At 44.3% G+C, this 20966-nt stretch overlaps 1 protein-coding gene across 2 annotated transcripts; it reads left to right on the top strand.

The window, feature by feature from the left end:
* The first annotated feature begins 5244 nt into the window (after nt 1–5244).
* On the top strand, nt 5245–20495 carry UBE2V2 (ubiquitin conjugating enzyme E2 V2). 2 transcript variants are annotated; one of them, XM_081919519.1, is made up of 4 exons: nt 5245–5372; nt 12107–12252; nt 17350–17475; nt 19621–20495. In XM_081919519.1, the coding sequence occupies exons 1-4, from the start codon at nt 5357–5359 to the stop codon at nt 19765–19767; spliced, it is 435 nt and encodes a 144-aa protein (XP_081775645.1). In that variant the 5' UTR covers nt 5245–5356; the 3' UTR covers nt 19768–20495. The 2 variants fall into 2 exon arrangements, with proteins under 2 accessions (XP_081775645.1, XP_081775646.1); XM_081919520.1 differs by lacking the exon at nt 5245–5372 and adding an exon at nt 11604–11709.
* Nucleotides 20496–20966: the final 471 nt, after the last annotated feature.

Raw genomic sequence — 20966 nt, 5'->3', positions numbered from 1 at the left:
ATAGAAAGTGGATGTTTTTCTCCTCAAAAAAATAGAATTCCTGGACATGCAACTAGAACTCACTGGACAGTTTTATGGAAATCAGTGGAGGGGAGCCAGCTCTTGTTCTTGGGTCCCACAGGAATCTGTCTGGTCTCTGTGATAAGATGATGCTGGCTTGATCCAGCAGGCTCATCTTATTATATTTTTATGTTTAGTGTCCTATATTTGAACCGTGGGTGGTCAGATTCCAAGAATGCCTGCAACTGATCTCCAACACATGTTCAACAATCTTGCTCAAGAAGAAATGTTAGAAACAGGTCAAAACTTATGTTTAAGTACCTTGCATCAAGGAGAATTCCAAAATCCTTATTAGGGCAAATCCTTTATCTGGCTTTCCAAAATGTCAGAAAACAAACGGTTGCAAAAGAAAGGGAGGGGAAAAAATGGATGATGGCGAAGCCATGGAGTCTGCATCTGATTACAATCTTAAAATGGAATGTGGGAGTAGTAGTATGCAACAAAGTTGTTCCATTTGTGCAAAAACTTCCACCTGCATAATGGAATTTCCTTCTCTTCTCTCCTTGTGTGCCCCCTCCCCCAGATCTGCTCAAGAGGCTTGGAGGAACTCCCAGAAGAGATTTCCGGTGCACATCAAACAGAGCCTCTGGTTAGGATCTTAATGTTCAAACATGTATATATGAGAGCAAAATAATCTTTCAAGTATCCTGGTTCTAAACTGTTAGGAATTAAGAGGTTAAAATCAGCTCTTTAAATTGGGCCAGAAACAAAATGAGAGCCAGTTCATCTGGCCAAGCACTGACAGGTTTAATATGATCAAAACATCCAGTCCCAGTAAAACAATATTGTAGTCCTATTTTGCATCAACTATTTTAGATCTACTGACTGTTTTTAAATAAAGATCCATGTATAATGCATTGCAGTAGTCTAAATGTGTGTGTGCACCAGAGCATGGTCCATCCAAGGTACGGTTGCAGCTAGTGTATCAACTGAAGCTGATAAAAACTGTTTCAGGCTCTAATGACAGCACTGGACTAAGCACCCTCAGACAACAATTTTTTAATTACATTTCTCTTCCATCCATATAACTGAGTTCCATTAGCAGTTTACAATTAAAAATATAATATACAATACAAAATGTAAATTATAAAAACCTTCAATTATAAATAAATCAAAGCAGCGAAAGCTAACACAAACACAGAGATTATTTCTCTAACACTTTACAGGGAAGGAAGGATGAGGAATACATGGCCTTCCGGGTGTTGTTGGAATTCATCCAACAACTCCCATCATCCCTGACCATGAGTCTTGCTGGCTGGGACTGATAGGTGTTGTAATGTCCAGCAACATCTGAAGAGCCATAGACTCCACATTTGTTCTCTACAGTCAGGAAGGAGGGTAACATGAGTTATGGTATGAATTCAACCTATAGCCTTGTCTTTCTGTTTTGAGCAGGAAATAAATTTCCTTGCATGAAACACAATAGTATTGTATTAAATACTGTAGTATTTAATGTTGGAGCAACTGGAAATGAAAAGGGGCAATGTCCTTTATGAGCATAAATCACTCCATGGATGAACTAATAGCAGGTGCAAGGTCAGCCAAGCCAGTTACTATGGTAACAGCCTAGTGCTCCAACTATATATGTGATTAAAATATATCAGCTCAGTTAGTCTGTGAGTCATCAGTTCATTGGTGTTACTAGTCCAGTGTTACATGTTGAAATGTTGGAGTTTACAGTATTTGGAGCAACAGAGAAACTTTTTACTTGTATGTATCTGTATATATCTGCATCTGCAAAAGCCTACAAGCTGTATAACTCTACATCTAGAACCGTTTTACTGAGCCTTATCTTCTGCCATAGTAAAGTATTTGGATCTTAAGCTGCTTCTGTGTGGTGACTAGTACTGTGAGCAACTACAGTGGTGCCCCGCAAGACGAATGCCTCGCAAGGCGAAAAACCCGCAAGACGAAAGGGTTTTTCGGTTTTTGCGACGCTTCGCTAGACGATTTTCCCTATGGGCTTGCATCGCAAGACGAAAGCCCATAGGGAAATCTCGGGGACCTTTTTTTAAATGCTGGCGGTGGGGAGCAAAGCCTTTCCCCCCCCTCCGGACTTCAGAAGAGGTCCAGGAAGGCCGGCGGGGGCGAAAGGCTTTGCTCCCCACCGCCAGCATTTTAAAAGCGGTCCGGGATAGCAGGGAAGCGCTTCCCGCTATCCCGGACGGCTTTTGAAGGCAGGCGGGGGGCCCCTGCCTGCCTAACCGGGGGCTTTTAAATCGCCCCGGGACTGTCCGGGGCGATTTAAAAGCCCCCGGACGGCTTTTGAAGCCTCCCCCCGCCGCCCGGCATCGGGGCATCGTCCCGATGCCGGGCGGCGGGGCAGGAACGCCTCCCCCCGCCGCCCGGCTTCGGGGCATCGTCCCGATGCCGGGCGGCGGGGCGAGAAAGCCTCCCCCCGCCGCCTGGCATCGGAACCATGTCCCGAAGCCGGGCGGCGGGGCGGGAAAGCCTCCCCCCGCCGCCTGGCATCGGAACCATGTCCCGAAGCCGGGCAGCGGGGTGGGAAAGCCTCCCCCCGCCGCCCGGCTTCGGGGCATCGTCCCGATGCCGGGCGGCGGGGCAGGAACGCCTCCCCCCGCCGCCCGGCATCGGAACGATGTCCCGAAGCCGGGCGGCCAGGCGGGAAAGCCTCCCCCCGCCGCCCGGCTTCGGGGCATCGTCCCGATGCCGGGCGGTGGGGCAGGAACGCCTCCCCCAGCCGCCCGGCTTCGGGGCATCGTCCCGATGCCGGGCGGTGGGGCAGGAACGCCTCCCGCCGCCGCCCGGCTTCGGGGCATCGTCCCGATGCCGGGCGGCGGGGCGAGAAAGCCTCCCCCCGCCGCCTGGCATCGGAACCATGTCCCGAAGCCGGGCGGCGGGGCGGGAAAGCCTCCCCCCGCCGCCTGGCATCGGAACCATGTCCCGAAGCCGGGCGGCGGGGTGGGAAAGCCTCCCCCCGCCGCCCGGCTTCGGGGCATCGTCCCGATGCCGGGCGGTGGGGCAGGAACGCCTCCCCCAGCCGCCCGGCTTCGGGGCATCGTCCCGATGCCGGGCGGTGGGGCAGGAACGCCTCCCCCAGCCGCCCGGCTTCGGGGCATCGTCCCGATGCCGGGCGGTGGGGCAGGAACGCCTCCCCCCGCCGCCCGGCATCGGATCGATGTCCCGAAGCCGGGCGGCCGGGCGGGAAAGCCTCCCCCCGCCGCCCGGCTTCGGGGCATCGTCCCGATGCCGGGCGGCGGGGCAGGAACGCCTCCCCCAGCCGCCCGGCTTCGGGGCATCGTCCCGATGCCGGGCGGCGGGGCAGGAACGCCTCCCCCAGCCGCCCGGCTTCGGGGCATCGTCGCGATGCCGGGCGGCGGGGCAGGAACGCCTCCCCCAGCCGCCCGGCTTCGGGGCATCGTCGCGATGCCGGGCGGCGGGGCAGGAACGCCTCCCCCCGCCGCCCGGCTTCGGGGCATCGTCCCGATGCCGGGCGGCGGGGCGAGAAAGCCTCCCCCCGCCGCCTGGCATCGGAACCATGTCCCGAAGCCGGGCGGCGGGGCGGGAAAGCCTCCCCCCGCCGCCTGGCATCGGAACCATGTCCCGAAGCCGGGCGGCGGGGTGGGAAAGCCTCCCCCCGCCGCCCGGCTTCGGGGCATCGTCCCGATGCCGGGCGGTGGGGCGGGAACGCCTCCCCCAGCCGCCCGGCTTCGGGGCATCGTCCCGATGCCGGGCGGTGGGGCAGGAACGCCTCCCCCCGCCGCCCGGCTTCGGGGCATCGTCCCGATGCCGGGCGGTGGGGCAGGAACGCCTCCCCCCGCCGCCCGGCATCGGAACGATGTCCCGAAGCCGGGCGGCCGGGCGGGAAAGCCTCCCCCCGCCGCCCGGCTTCGGGGCATCGTCCCGATGCCGGGCGGCCGGGCGGGAAAGCCTCCCCCCGCCGCCCGGCTTCGGGGCATCGTCCCGATGCCGGGCGGCGGGGCGGGAACGCCTCCCCCAGCCGCCCGGCTTCGGGGCATCGTCCCGATGCCGGGCGGCGGGGCAGGAACGCCTCCCCCAGCCGCCCGGCTTCGGGGCATCGTCCCGATGCCGGGCGGTGGGGCAGGAACGCCTCCCCCAGCCGCCCGGCTTCGGGGCATCGTCCCGATGCCGGGCGGTGGGGCAGGAACGCCTCCCCCAGCCGCCCGGCTTCGGGGCATCGTCCCGATGCCGGGCGGTGGGGCAGGAACGCCTCCCCCAGCCGCCCGGCTTCGGGGCATCGTCCCGATGCCGGGCGGTGGGGCAGGAACGCCTCCCCCAGCCGCCCGGCTTCGGGGCATCGTCTCGATGCCGGGCGGTGGGGCAGGAACGCCTCCCCCAGCCGCCCGGCTTCGGGGCATCGTCCCGATGCCGGGCGGTGGGGCAGGAACGCCTCCCCCAGCCGCCCGGCTTCGGGGCATCGTCCCGATGCCGGGCGGTGGGGCAGGAACGCCTCCCCCCGCCGCCCGGCTTCGGGGCATCGTTCCGATGCCGGGCGGTGGGGCAGGAACGCCTCCCCCCGCCGCCCGGCATCGGAACGATGTCCCGAAGCCGGGCGGCCGGGCGGGAAAGCCTTTGTCCCCCCTGCCTGCCTTCCCAGGGGCTTTTAAATCGCCCCGGACAGCGGAGAAGTCCTCCGCTGTCCCGGGCGATTTTAAAATGCCGCCCGCCGGAAGAGGTCGGGGGAAGGCGGTTTCCATAGGAACGCATTAATTGATTTTCAATGCATTCCTATGGAAAACCGTGCATCGCAAGACGAAAAACTCGCAAGACGAAGAGACTTGCGGAACGAATTAATTTCGTCTTGCGAGGCACCACTGTATCACTGCGTCTGCATTTCGTATCAGTTTCCCAACATTTAATACACCAAACCAGCCACTGTAGGTTAAGGTTTTATTCGACTACAGTTCCATCATCCCTGACTATTGGACATACTGGCCGGGGCTGATAGGAGTTGGAGTCCTTCACCACCTGGAGACCACCCCATTGGCTACCTCCGCAAACTCCGTAATTAACCCTTTCGCAGCCTCACTTCCCGACACCAGAGCGACAAATGCCCTGGAGGGCTCTCTCCTCCTGTCAGTTGCTTCGCGTAGCCGCCTCCCTACATCCCTCCCTCTCCATCCACCCCGGTCAGTCGGTATTTTCCCTTCTCTTATCTGCAGCCGCCTTAACCGCCACCCTCTCGACGCGCAGAAGCAGCAAACGCCAGCGCGAGGCGGGGCTAGTTTCCAGGAAGTGACGTAGGGCGCAAGGCAGAAGTCACGTGCTCGGCGCCCGTGTGTTTCCTGGCTGGTGGGGGAGGGGTTTGGACAAGATGGCCGGATCCACAGGTCTGTGTTGAGAGGAAGGCGGGGGGCGCCTTGGAAGGGCTGGCGGGGGGCTTTCGCCGGGGAGCGGGGTTCTCTCCCTAGAGACCCCGGTGGCGTGTCCCCGGCGCGGCTCATTCCGTGGAGAGCGGTGGGCGCCAGCGCAGCCGGGCCAAGGTTCCGGCGCCGGCGGGAGAGGAGGGCGGGGAGGCCGCGGGGGTTGGCGCTGGGGCCGGAGTCTTCCTCTTGGTGCTGCAAGGGATGCGGGGAGGAGACGCCTGCGGGGCTGGCAGAGGCAGGCGGTGCAGCCGGGAGGTGGGGAGGCCGAGGCAGCTTTCCGCTCCTGGGGTCGGTTTTTGTTCAGGGGAAGGTGGAATTCGGGGTCTTCGGACCTCCTTCTCACGCTCGGTTCGGGTTTGGGTGAGAGGAAATGTGGCGTTTCTTGAGTCTCTCTTCCGCCCTCCCCCCGCAACGTAATACTGATAAATATTCCCCCTCTCTTCGAAAACGAAGCCGACCCCAGTGGCATCTAGGTGGCTTTTAATATCGCCGATTTCTAAGTGCAGGCATTGCTGGTTGCTGAGGGTCGGACAGATACGTTCAACAAAAAACACACAAAGTGTGTATGGGGGCGTGTAATTAAGTTCTGTCTTGGTCTTTTTGCTGATGAGGTCCGTTGTCAATCTTGAGTATGAATTTTTGTTACTGGCACGCTTCCTTCCTTTCCCGTTTGTGATCTTGTCGAAGTATTTCCTGCAAAACTCCAGAAGGAAATTTGGTTTTGCTGGTCACCAGTTAGCGATGAGCTTTGAGGCTTTGTATTGAATTTACTTTCTGTTTATTTTAATCGTATTGCTGAGGCAGTAGGCTAAGGGAAACCAAAACCTTTAATACTTGGACCTTACAGTTCCCGTTTTCCTGACTTTCTCTTTCTTTTCCTCCCTACATCTCCTTTTATCCCAATCCCATTTCTTGCCTTTTTTTGTATACTGCCCACTTTTCAGCATCCCCACTTTCCTAATTCCCTGCACCCTTCTTCCCACTTTCAGTTTATTCTAGTTCCTACCACAGCTTTTCAATACTATGTCTCAGTTCTCCCCACTTCTCATAAAATGGTAGAAATGCAAATGTTTATCAGTCTTCCAGTTCATGCGGTTATTGGTGAAGTGGAAATATTGCAGCTGAGTAGTGCTTATGAACGAGGGGTGGCAGTTATTCAAAATTAATGTGAAGTAAAATCCATAACTTATACTATGGATTATTTTACAAAGTTCATTTGAGATTTAAACATGTCAAATTATTATGGCATGTTGTCCTTGAAGTCTGTTGTTAATCATAGATGGTGTTACCAAAGAATTTTACTTGAAAAAATAACCGTTAATAACTCTTTAATAACCTGGGTCTACTTGCTTGAACTGTAATTATCTTCCTTTTCATTGTTGGCAATATGTTTTGCACCTGGATCTTTCACAGCACTGATAGGTACTGAATTTGAAAGGGTATTTAAATAATTTTGACTTTGTGTTCCTGTATTCCAGCCTTTTATTTAAACACCGTTAACAGGTGATTGTTTTTGTAACTGTGGTTGGTACCTTGTGCTGAATAAACTGTAAATAATTTTAACCTGGAAGCTGTGCATATTGTTCAATTATCTTGAAAAGGCATTTTCTTTCAGATTCACAACATGTATATCTATTAGTCTAATTATTTTTAATTGTGTTACAGTCACATAGGAATTAACCAAATAAAGCTATACATTAATAAAAATTAAAACTTCTTAATAATATCAAGCCCACTCATAGCCCTGTTTTAACATTTGTCACAAAATACCTTCATAAGTCAGGCTTGATGGGGGATGGGTGGAGTTTCAAACCTAGTGGGGGAACACTTGCTTGATCTTAATATTCTGTGATGGGACACAGAATACAAGCTGCTAAGACAGTCGGTCCCAAACCATTTAGTGGTTTAAAGATCAAAACCAGTTCTACTGGGAAATACATTGTACATACATTTGGCTCTCTGTGTGGAGCAGGTTGCTATGCACAGATCTGGTTAATATTACAACTCACTTTTTCAACTTTATATGTTGTGCTTTCCCAATAATCATGAAATCTGGATTTAAAAGTATTGTTAGCATGAACATAATTGCTGTTCTGCATTGAAGTTCTTGAGTGACAATCAAAATATAGGATGTCATATTGGATCCCATGATGATCTCCAGTTACCTGTATTTGTGCCAATGCAGAAAAAACAAAATAAGCAGTACAGTATTTCTATGTCCAGACATATGACTGCTTGGCTGTTTTTACTCGTTTAATAAATGCAGTCAACAATACATCCACAGTATTTTAAATAGCAACTCATTTCAGTTATTTTTTACTGATGAAATACAAAACATAAACTGATACATACATAATTTATTTTTTCCATTAAACATTTACAACTTATTTATAACAAAACTATTCAGAATTTTGCCAGAGTTTGTTGCAATTCAGGCCAGAATTTTGTTTTTAGCAGCATGTCTTTCCATGAAAACTAGGGTGTTGTAGGATAGTCTCTGGGCATCACTGACATGCCTTTCTTAATTTGTCCATTAACCATAAACTGCCTTGCATAGCTCCCATCAAACTTCATACAAAAACAGTTTCCAAGCTGTGTTCTCTTAAGGGAACCGTAAGCTTCTGCAGCAAATGTAAACAGCTAATGAGAGTTCATTTCATACTCTCATTATGAATCTGCCTCTGGGCGAGGAAAAGCTCCTTTCAAAGATAACACTCAGCACAGAAAATCCACTAATTTGGGGTTATTATTTTAATTTACTAAATCTTTATTGGCACATTTTCGAAGCAAAAGGAAGAACAAGCAAGTATAGGTCCTCTGCATGGAGAAGATTGAGAAATGCTATAGGGTCACAGAGAGAAGGCAGAATTGCTTAACACCTGCTTTGCCTCTTGTCTTTACCCAAAAGGAAAGCAATGACCAAGCCCGTGATAACAGAATAAACAATGCAAGGAGGGAGCTGCAGCTCAAGATAGGAAAAGAGTGGCAAGGGAACACTTAGTTACTAAATGAATTCAAATCTCCAGTGCTTGATGGGCTGCACTCAAGGGTACTAAAAGAGCTTGCAGATGTGATCTCCAAGTCTCTGCCTATAATAATTGAGAAATTTGTAGAACAGGTGAGGTCTCTGCAGATTCTCCCCATCTTCAAAAATGTGAGAAAAGAAGACCTGGTATATAGATAGCAGTAAAGGGTTGGTCTGTGAGAATTTAAGAAATAGTGCATAGGTTTCTATAAACAAGTCATGCCAGGCAGAGTTAAAAGTGTGGTTGATCATGAGAATGATGGGGGCATAGTGTATCTTGTTTTCAGTAAGGCTTTTGACATAGTGCCCCATAATATTCTTGCAGGGAAGTTGGTGGATTGTGGACTGGATTGGGTGACTGTTAGGTGGATTTGTAGCTGGTTGACTGAGTGAACCCAAATAGTTCCTCATCTTGGGAAAAAAGTGAAAAGTGGGATGCAGCAGCATTGTTCAGTGTCTTTATAAATGACTTGGATGAAGGAATTGAGGGGATGCTCATCAAATTTGTAGATGACACCAAACTGGGATGGGTAGCTGCAGAAGACCGAATCAGGACTCAAGATAACAGATTAGAGAACTGGGCCAAAACTAACAAAATTAATTTCAACAGGTAAAAATGCTATGTTCTACAATTAGGCAGCAAGAACCACCTGCACAAATATAAGATAGGGGAGTCCTGGCTTGCCAGTAGTGCATGTGAAATAGATGACAAACTTAATAGGAATCCACAGTGTGATGCAGCAGCAAAATAAGTATAGCGGCCAGATCAAGGGAAGTCACAATACCACACTATTTTGCCTTGGTCAGACCACACCTAGAATACCATGGCCAGTTCTGGGTGTCAGATTTAAGAAGGATATTGACAAACTGGTAGGTGGACAAAGTAGGGCAACCAAGATTACCACAGGTCTGGAAACTAAGCCATATGAGGAATGGTTGAGGGAGTTGGGTATGTTTAGCCTGGAAAAGAGGAGACTGAGAGGAGAGATGATGGGCATCTTCACATATTGAAAGGGATACCACATGGAAGATGGGGGCAAACTTGTTTTCTCCTGCTCTGGAGGGTAGGACCTGAACCAATGGCTTCAAGTTACAAGAAGAGGGATTCTGACAAAACACCAAGATGAACTTTCTGACAGTAAGAGCTTTTTGACAGTACAACAGACTACCTTGAAAGGTGGTATACTCCCCTTCCTTGGAAGTTTTTGAGCAAAAGTTGTATGGCCACCTGTCATGGATGCTTTAGTTGAGATTCCTGCTTTGCAGGGTATTGGACTAGATTACCCTTGGGGTACCTTCCACTCTATAATTCTATGTTTTCATTATGCACATGGATATAATATTTAATGCTGCAGTTAGGGGAGGTAATTATTGGTCCAAAAGGGGGGGGGTATTTTTGTAGTCAACTGAGCAGGTATGCAGAAAGAAATGGTTCTGGCCTTTATCAGATGCTAAATGTAGTTTTGCATGTTTAGAAATATCTGTTCTTCTTTGTACAATAACACTGTACAGAATGTGAGTCTGAGGCTGCACAGCAATACATACAAATGTTTTGTGTATTATCCAAATGTTCACCGTTTGGTAATGGTGATATGGTTATATACAAACAAAGGTAGTGAGCAGCTACAGCATGTGAGCAATTTTAAAATTTAATCTGCAATACATTGCTGTATTGTGAGGGGTTCTAATTCAAAAGCTGTTTTCCATGGCAACCATTGGGCATTCTTAATCTTAGCTGGAAACTATAGCAGGGCACTTATGGAAAGGAGATATTTTGGTGTGTAAGGGGAAACTGCTTATTGGCTAGTGTAAAGCATGCTTTTGGTTGTGTGTATGCTCAAGCTGATTTTAGTCATATGTCATATATTCATAGGGAATTGCTGCTTTGCTTATAGTGGGGCAAATCCTGGTTTATTTAACTTCCCTTTTTCTTTTAAAGCCAAATATATTTGTAGCCCTGCTTGAAGCAGAGTGCGGTGGGGAAGCTTTTACTCTAAGAATGAAAAATGGCCAGTAATGGTGATAACCTTCCCATGGTTAGGATTTCCTGCTCTGTTTTTTTGTAATTATAAAAGGCAACCACTTTATTGGAATCTACAGTGTATTCCTTTACCGGTTGTGTGATATCACAGTATGGCATAGGTCAACTCATTATCTCCCATTGCTGTATTTCAGCATAATGAATACACATTTAGATCTCCAGCATCTTTGGTATTTAGAAGTCTTGAAGATATTATCTGTTAAAATCCCTTAGCACTTTTCTCTCCCAAAATAGCAACCTGAGCATGCTTGTGGTCAAAGCAACTTAGGGCAGGCATTGCATGCTTGCATAATTGTTTGACCTATGCAAGGGATCAGATATGTACAAACCTGCTTTAGTAACCTGATACAGTCGTTTGAGCTGCCAGTACAGTTTGTGGATTTGGATCATATTTTGAAATGCATCCCTTTATTTGTAGGAAAATGGTGTATTGTGAATTTGCTTCTCTAATCCTTTTCATACAACCAGTCCTCCGTGAGAAATGAATGCTTTCCTGTATTCTTATTTTTGTTATGAAATGGGAAGTAACTGATTTCTACTCTGAACTGTTGTTTAGTTAGACAATTGCAAAGAACAATATTTCTTAAATGCCTTCTAGTTCTGAAGTTCATCTCAATTAGAATTTGTGTGCACAATATTCTTATTTAATATGCAGTATGTGTGACTAGGACCAGTTCAAATGATGATATTGGCTTTATAATAAAAGATAACGAACAATATCATTGATTTTCTGTAAATTGTTTTGAGACATATAATGAAAAGCAGGATTAAGTGCTAAACAAACAAGTCCATACCCCATGCACTGAGCCCCTTTGTTCATCCCTTTGCAATGTAAGCAATCAAACCAGGAAGCACCTAATGAACCATAGTGCCCTCGGAAACTAGGCTTACGAGCTTTGGAACAAGCTAAGACAGTTAACCCACTTAAAGTATGGTTCAATATTCTAGCTTGTTTCAAATCTGGTGACCATAATTTTTTGGGTTTGCTTATGCTGCAGAGGGAGGAGCAAATAAGCTGAGTGTTTGGGCAAAGACTCATATTTATTACTACTATAATAATTATTATATATTTATTTATTTATATCCCACCTTTTCCTCTAATGGTACTCATGATGACTTACAGCTAAAAATAAGAGCCGCTTCTTTCATCTTAAACTGATAAAAGATTGTCTGAATGTAACCAGTATTCCACAGAGAAGTAATGACTGAGTAGTGCTTACTGTTGTAACGCTGTGGTAACTGTCATATATTAAAACTTACTTTCTGAAGCAGAAAATGGATGAACTAAATGGTGAAAATTATGGCTGTATATGACTTCCAGATATGAAATTTGATAATTTAATTTAGACTGTCACTTAAAAAAAAAAAGACCCATAAGAAAATCAAATCTGCAAATATGATGTTGCTGAGGAATTTAAGATTCCAAGTTGTATGATACTTCATAAGTGGAAATAAGTTTATTTTCACATTGATTGCAATTCAATATTTATACCAGTAAAATGTGTTATACACATAAATTCTCAGGTGTGGATTTTTTAGTTGGCTCAACCAGGCCTTCGTGCTAAGACGTGACAAGAGATCAGCTGTGATTTTGAACATCGCTATTTACATTGCTTTACTTTTTTCAAATAGTTAAAGTCCCTCGTAATTTTCGCTTGTTGGAAGAACTTGAAGAAGGTCAGAAAGGAGTAGGAGATGGTACAGTAAGCTGGGGCCTCGAAGATGACGAAGACATGACACTTACAAGGTGGACGGGCATGATTATTGGACCACCAAGGGTCAGTACTATAAGTTAAATCTTCATTTAGCGGAACTTTTCAAACATTTGCAATGCATGGTTGTTAGCTATGGGGTGAATCAACTAAGTCAAAGAGTAGACTCATCAATTTCAGTGGATTATTCTGAGTAACTTAATTGGATTCAGCCCAAAGATTGATGAATATCAGAATTCAATTAGGAATCTTATAAGCTATAACAGAAGTTAGCCCTATAGCTAACCTTGCTTTTTCACAATTGGTAACAATCGTAGAAAGGTGTGGAATGGTTTCTTATAGGCCCAAGTCAATATGGGGGCCACATAATTGTAACATTAAGGACAATGGTAATTTTTTTTACATTTTATTGAATACTATCAAATCTGTATTTAGATGACAGTGTCTCATGGTGACTTCTGCTCAAGTTGAAGTGTTCCAAATGCATATTCAGTAGTATGCAATTGTGGCCCAGCATAGATGCATATTTCTGTTGTGTGCATTCAAACAACACATTGATGATATTAGCTATCCCTCATTAAACAACAATTTCAGCTCTGCCAAGAAACAGTTTGGACCTTTAGAAACATGAGATGTTCTATTTTGGTTTTTAATTTATAATATACCACTTCAGTGTGTGCCTGTTAGTCACACTGAGCTTATGGCACCAAATATTCTCCCTTCCTTTAGTTTTATGTGTGCTTGTGTGTGCAGGCATAACAAACAAAGTAACTTGATGTGGATGGTGACAATTGACATGGCTATCCAGTGTACACAGAGTTCTGTGGCCTTCCCCTCCTTTCCCTTTAAGACCTGCATGTTGGCAGCAGAGCCTGGTATCATTCTAGTCACATCTCATTTGTTTTGTATTACAACCCCAGGATCTACTCCCAACAGCTTAGTATGAAAGAGATTCAGCCATTAATAAAGAACCCAGTATGCCCTAATGACATTCTGAACCTTTCAAATTTGTTTTCAGTACTGGAACTGAACTGAGCTCAGTTTTAACACAAGTCCGTGCCTGATTAGATTTCAGCAGCCTACTGTAGGTGGGAAAAGTATTTTTATTTTATTTTATGCTGTTAGGAGGCAGAAGCCTTTTCCAATCTATTGCAAATTAGCCTGGTCTAACTTCTCTCCACCCCTTCCATAAGCCAACAATCTGCTCTGGCTTTCCCTTTGAACCTTGGCTTGAGAAGGTTGGAGTAGCAGCAACATCTGGATCACTTCAGGATACTGTGGCTTTTTGGCTTGGCTGCTCTTACCATGCACTCCAAAGGCAGCCCCTACCCTTGCATTACCCCAGACACAATTAGTCTTTGAAAATCAGGTATCTGCATATTGTATGGCTGACATATTGCTAAAATATAATATAATTAATATAATATAATAGGAGTATTCTGGGCATCCAGGAATTGGACAGAAATGTAATTGCTTTCTGCCCATAGGCAAAGTTAACATTGATTGTATTTCTTTGCCGCTTTACATTCAAATGAATCGCAAAGTGGCTTACAAACAATAAATATCAATAACATAATAGAGCATAATAGAACAACAGAAGTGCAGCATAAATCATATAAAATAATTAACCAATCTACCATTAGAGTCTATAAAACACTATTAACAAAGCAGCAACTAAAAAATAAGGTAAACATCACAATTACCAGCAAAAGTCATATGATTAACAAATCAATATGTCATTTATATTTATAAATAGCAGCTAAAAAATAAGCTAAGCACTGTTAAGTTCATACACAGACTCTCCACACCCCTATGACTCATAGTATTGCCTTCTATTCAGTTCATTAAAATAAACACAATGCCTGTTGCTAAGCCAGCTCAGCTAGATGCTGCACTTGATGGGGTTTTCAGTTAGTGAGCCATGGTGCAGACGGTGGTTTTTCGGACCTACCACTGGTGGTAAGGCGGAAGTTGGCTTTGGGTAGCCCACCCAGGCGCCTTTAGTAAGAAAATGGGTTAGATTACCTGACTGGTTCAGCCATTTGGTAGCCTTGAAAATAGGGTTATGCCTGCAGTAACTTGTTTTACTGGCTTCCGTGATTCTAGCATAGAGTATATACCAAGTTTTCTGGATAGCAAAGAATAGGGTTAGAAAAACTTAATCTCCAGACTTCGCACAGTTACACATAAAATTGTATGATCTGCCACGATTTTCAGACATAGCTAGATGCCGAGCTTTCTCTTGTAGATTCAACCTGCATTATACTTTGGCCAAATGTGTGTCTTTTTATTTTTTATTAATCTGCCAGTTTTGCAAACAGAGGGCTTCTTCACTTGTGTTTTTCCTTAGGATGTTCTTATCTTCTGGCACTTGGACTTCATTTTCTTCAGTTCCTGGGGAATTGGAGTGAACTTTTCTCCCTTCACCCTCATATAGTTTTCATTGCATATGTGTGTTTCTAGGTAGCACGGGGGCAGGGGGGGACATGCCTAAGGAGTAAAATACAAGAAATCATTGGAACATTGGTAGGAAGAGGTCATGGTGAACTGCAAATTTGGAGGAAGCTGCTATAAGCCAAGAGTAAAATTCTGACCAAAGATAGAGAGGATTTGGTACTAATATTAGGACTGGTTTCCTTTTATTTTAGTTTTGAAGATCATTCATAAAATTAGCAGCATTGTTGTGGAGCAGCATCAATCATTGTTTCTGCTTCAGCATCACACCTACTGAATGTCTTAAAGTTAGTATCAATTTGAATTTGTTTTGATCCCATTTTACTGTAGTTGCATAAATTATATGTAGAGACTGAGAGCAGCTAGGGCAAGGCAATTCGAGTTCTGTTTCCCCAAACTGACCTGTCAATGTGCTTACTTAAACATCTTTGACACAGTAGTCAAAGCTTAGGCAAATCTGTCTTTTCTGAGAAAAGGGGAACCCAGCAATGATAGGATTTGAGGGTGTTCTGGTCAGTGTTGTGGAAGGAATAGTAAATATTCCTGGAACTCAGTCTAAATCTAGCTAAATGGTAAGAAGCAGTCTGGGTAAGTGATGAGAAATTATATACTAAAATTCTGTGGGCAGCTTCTGTCTTCTCTGAAGATGAAGGGATACGGCATCTATGGGATAGGGAAAGGTTTTAATTTAGTTAGTTTGGATGGTCACTGAGCACTGAGCCCAGTAGGTTTTTGAGCAGCGATAGTGAATCTCGGGCCCTCCAAGAGTCTCTGGACCTTGGAACCCTCCCTTGTCCACATCCCTCACCAACACTTCTTGTGTGCTTCTGAAATGCTGTTGCCTGAGTGGGGGGATGTATGTTTGAATTCTGATAATGGCTCTTGCTTGCCTGGATAGAGGTAGGTGTTTGGGTGTGTAGAAAGCTGACTTTTGCATGGCTGAAATGTAATCTACTGAAAGGGGTAATGAGTCACAGCCACTGCTCTGCTGACTTTTGCCTACGTTCCCACTCAGTTTTGGATCTGGCTGCATGCACCACTGACATGTTGCCTGCCTCCCAAGGTTGCCCATGAGAGAATGTGGCCTTCATGGAGAGAGAGGTTCTCCACCTCAATGTAGAACATTCATGAAGGGAATTCTCAAATCTATATAATCACTCCACCCTCCCCGCCAAAAAACACTATATGCGGTTTCATTTAAAACAGTTCTATGTCACCTTCCTTCTGCGAAGCCTTCAAGGTGACCTATAACAATTCAAATGCAACCATAATAGAACCCACAACAAAATTACCATTTATGAATTATACCCAGTTGTGCCTGTCTGTGTGTGGCATGCTTGCCCAGCAGGACTTCCTCATTCTTCCATTCCTCCTGCAGCCTCTCACACTTCCATTTCGCTGCTGCTGCTGCTTGTTTCAGTTTTTGAGCAATCAAGATGAAATTGCACTGTCTGATTATTAGAGTGACCCCTGGTCACAATTTTCCCAGATTAATTTGATATGCATATTTGTTCGGAGTGTTCAGTAATTTGAGTGCTTCATCCACACTGAGATCCGAATTAGTCATAAGGTAGTTTTGACAATACCATATAGTACACAATTCAGATTCTTCAGTAACTAATAAACTAGAACATAATTTTAATTTTAATGATAAGCCACTTTACTCAGTGAAATAATAAAAGAGTTAAATATTGTTTTTAGGGCTGACAGGTGTTGTGAAGGAACCAACATTGTATTTCAGATCAGGGAGATGCCTTGAGTGGGGTCGTTGTGAACTAGGTATGTATGTACAGGCCCAGGATCCACAAGGCTACTGCAACACGTGGAAATTAGGAGGAGATAGTTTCTCATATGTGTAAGGGAAGAAGCTTTTTACTTGCACGGGTGATGTTTTTTGGAAGGTCTTTCCACTATTATGGGTATTGGGCTTCTTTACTCAAGCACAGTTCAGTTCGGAAAGCAAGCGTGATTACCTTCCTCTTTATCTCAGCAACTACTAGATGCAGAAGCCTATCCTAAGTTCTGTCACTTCCTTCTTCTCAATTTTGGTTTGTTGCAAAGTTCTGTTTGAGGTTATTGGCTGCCTTCTGCCACCTTTCTTCTGCGTTTACATGTATATATTTCTCACAGTTTCTCTATTAAAAATGGATCCTTTGAATGATGGTGGCATTGAGGTTGGCTGTTTTGTGAGTATTAAGGGGAAGATACATCTAGGTTTTTCATTTTATAAAAATCTTTGGGCAAGAAACCTGAAATAATAGTTACCAGGTGAAGGGGGAAAATCTGCCATGAAATGATAACACCAGTTTCTTCTTGCTAAGCCTTAGTTAAGCTGAACCTCCTTTGTTGCTTTAGTATTATAAGATACTTATTTGTCCCAGTCCTGCTAGTGTTATCTACGTATCGCTAGATGGCTGGAGAACTGGGGATATGTACAAGCCATGTTCTTCAGCTAGTCTGCATGCATGGAGCCCTTCAAAAAATATTAAAATTTCACCAGTCAGCTGTTAGGAAAGAGCAGGAAGCTGAATTCACCTGCTACCCCTCTTTCCTGCCAAACAGCTGGTCAGCAGAATCTTACCAATTTTGAAACAGCTCTGCACACGATCCTTGAGATGGGGATGACTGACTTTGTTTCAGTATTGTTATTTGGAATGCATATTAGCTTTCAGTATGATTAATTCTTTTTTTCCCTCCTCTGTTTACTAGACAAATTATGAAAACAGAATATACAGCTTGAAAGTAGAGTGTGGGCCTAAATATCCAGAAGCACCTCCAACAGTTAGATTCGTAACTAAAATTAATATGAATGGAATAAATAATTCCAATGGAATGGTAAGATGGAATGCAAGATGATCAAGCCAGTTTATTTTTTGCAGAAAAGCTGTTAAGGATTCTGTTTCTTTTTTAATCTCCCAAAGTTGTATGTTCATCTGCTCTTATATGCCCTCACATTAATTTGTAAATTGTGCTGTCATATGTGTTGGTGGTACCTATGGACAAGGGGTTGCATCCACATTTAGACTAAAATGAAATTAGTGAAACTTAAGTTTGTCATGATTAGTTTGTCCCATTGATTTCAGTGGGGTTTATTCTGACCAAGTCTGGATCCATACCAAAGTTATAAAGTCACAGTAAAAACAAGAGGCTTAATCAGTTTTATGTGGTGTGAAATAGTTAAAGGAATGGAAAGCAATTTTTAAAAATTGTGACTGCCAACATTATCAACTTCTTACATTAGTAAACATTTTGTGTATAGGAACGTGCCAAAGCCACAAATCTCTTTGTGTAGGAGATTCATCTAGGAAATGTGTAATGTTTGGCATGCCCTTGGGTCCATATATTATAATTTTACAATTGGAGCCGTAATTTGGAGTACTGCAAATTAAAGGAAATCTATTCATCAATTATACTTTGCCTTTGCTGTCATGTTAAATAATTAAATTTTACAAATTTAGTCCTTTTAGCTCCCGTTTTTCTATTATGATCAGTCCAACTAAAGCTGCAGAAGTTGCCCAGTGAAAATGACTCTGAGTCTCTCTCAGTCAAGTACAGGAATAAATTTAAAGCAACAGCACATCTGTGGTCTGTGCTTGCTCTGTATCAGTTGTGTTGGTTTCCCCCCCAGTTGAGTAGGCCATTGATTTCAGTGTAATGGACTGAAAATCCATTAAATGGGAGCTGTAGACTTGCAAGTAGGTTGCTGATTTGTGAGTGAACAGTCAGGTAAAAACTGATGAATCCCAAACAAACTTAAAGTTATATTGGAATTTTGTTAGGAAGAACTGTGACCTAGCTCTAAAATATTCTGTATAGATCAGGGGTGGCTAACATTTTTTGGGGTGTGTGTTTCATCCAAGGTTTACATTTGCGCTTGGCCAACACTCTGGAGGCTGAATGTCAGCAGGTGGTGTGGCTGCTCACACTCACACATGCATGCGCAAATGTATAGGGCCCACTGCTCCTGTGGGTCTGATTCGTGCCATCTGATTGAGAAAGGGCTCTCTTGCCCCTTCCCTGCTCATCAGATGATTGAGACTACTGTGAGACTGCTGGGGTGGGCAGAGAGGTTTATCCATCCTCCGCAGCCCTTTGTCACATTTATTTTTATTTTTAATTAGGGACTTGGCAGTGTGGGGGACAGTGGCAGAAATTTACTTGGTGGCCAGTGGCTAGCCACCCTCAATACAGACCCTCTATAGAATGTCCTATAGTATAAAAATTCATTGTGGAAGTACTGTGAGATCTTGACTGTTATATATCCCAGACCTATAAACACATTTTCTCGGGTTGCTTTTTTTTCCATGGCCTTTAGGGGTTTCATACATTCTTTACTTATTAAAGAAACAGTATTCTTTGTTACCTTGCTGATTCATTGCAATAGTTTCTTTTATATTCCAACAGCTGCAAGTGTCTATTCTAAGTTCCTTGAATTTTATACAAACTCAAATTATTCATAAGAGGCAGAATAGTTGGCCTGTTTTTTTAAGGATGAAATAATAGAGAGGTTAAATTGCTGCCGCACTATACAATAATTAATTAATTGATGCATGCTGACATTTACATGTTTCTGTTGACTATGTTGCTAAGCTAAAATGGTCAGTTTTTACTAACCTATCCATGAGATATGACAAAACATTATTTTCACCTGCCTTCCTCCTCTTGAACTGTTTAGCAGGAGATGCCCTATGTTTTGAAAACTTTCCCTGAATAGCTATAAAAACTAAAAAAATCTTCAAAAGGAGCCACAAATTCTCATCCTTGACATTTGTATCCATAGTGGTTTATGATGAGTCACAGTGATAATTAAGGCCTCAATCCTACCACTTCTGTACTAGTGCAGCTAGTGTTAGCACAAGACCATAGGAGCAGGTGGCTGGTGCTTAGGTTGTCTGAAAACTCAATGCAAGCATGCTACTACAGTTATGGAATTGGTTATTTTATGTGCCTTACTTAAATGTACACTTTCTTTCCTTACAGGTGGATGCACGAAGCATACCAGTGTTAGCAAAATGGCAAAATTCTTATAGCATTAAAGTTGTACTTCAAGAGCTAAGGCGTCTAATGATGTCCAAAGAAAATATGAAGCTTCCACAACCTCCAGAAGGACAAACTTATAACAATTAATTTTAGCTGAATCCCAAACTTGTCTTAAACAACTTCTACTTATGTTTAATGTCTTGATTCAATCTCACAATGCAAACCACCCACACATTAAGAGTTTCTGCTGGTGTACGTGATCTGGACATTTGAAAGAATATATATATGTATATGTATGCCCCATATGTTTTCAGGCACAATCAGAGAAAAAAAAAGGCAGCACAATTATTTTTCCTCTTTACCAAGGCACTATAATTTTAAGCATAAACCTGAAGTAGCCTAAAATTGGAGCTCCGGTGTTTCAAGACGAAAGCATGACAGGAAGTGTCAGGTTGCTGTGGAATAATGTTTCAGAAAACTTTTTCTCAAGAAGAAAAAATACAAATGGCATGCTTTATCCATCTTGCTTTAGTAAAAGAGCTGCAGATAAAATTGTTTCAGTAGCAGGTACTGCAAATACCATTGCTCAACTTGTTTAATTTTTGCAAAGGTGTGGGTGCTGACTGCTAGTAGTGTCACAGAATACGGTCAGGATTGTTTTGATACTTGTATTTATAAAATGGGGAAATGATTTTCTTTTAAGCGGCTCCTGTGTGTTACATGTAATGGACATTGCAAATATTTGTTTACAGTCTTTGTTCTAATAAACCATGCATTTAAGTTTTAGTGAAGCAAAACAAAAAAGGAAAATAGGTGTATGGATATGTGATTGAGAATAAAATTAGTCTTCAAATGTAAATAAAATGTGGAAAGTATTTGAGGCTGTCCTTATCTTTCTGTTTAAGTTGTGCCAGTAGTACCTTGCAGCACTAAGAGGTCAGATGTTGCTCCTAATCTGTGGCCGTGTTCCACTCACTTTATATCTTAGGCTGTTGAAGTGATTTCAGCCAAGCCAGATCCTTAGTCTAGGCACAGGTTAGGTTCTACATGTGTAATACTTTTTAAGACAAAAAACAAAATATTGACGACAGAATGGACACCCAGTTGTAACTTTACTGCTTTCATAACTGCTCATGCCCATGTATCTCATATTATTGCGATGCTTTATTGCTTTTTTTAAAAGCAGGTTTGCTATTAAAAAGATGGGTTATATTCCACAGTGTCACTTAGGTTGACACTACAGCTTCTGTTAGTTAAATGGTTAGGGGAGCAATTTTGGGCTTGGTTAGGGACCCTCCAGATCAGATGTAGGGGGAACACATGAAGCTTCAGGGGGAAATCACTGA

The sequence above is a fragment of the Podarcis melisellensis genome (assembly GCF_964234715.1).
Source record: "Podarcis melisellensis genome assembly, chromosome: 7".
In the NCBI taxonomy this organism is placed as follows: Eukaryota; Metazoa; Chordata; class Lepidosauria; order Squamata; family Lacertidae; genus Podarcis; species Podarcis melisellensis.
This window is presented reverse-complemented; position numbering and strand designations above follow the sequence as displayed.

Excerpts from the sequence above, each read along its gene's own strand:
- UBE2V2 (XM_081919519.1), top strand. Across the intron at positions 12,253-17,349 it reads TGATTATTGGACCACCAAGG|ACAAATTATGAAAACAGAAT; the intron begins GTCAGTACTATA and ends TCTGTTTACTAG. Across the intron at positions 17,476-19,620 it reads TAAATAATTCCAATGGAATG|GTGGATGCACGAAGCATACC; the intron begins GTAAGATGGAAT and ends CTTTCCTTACAG.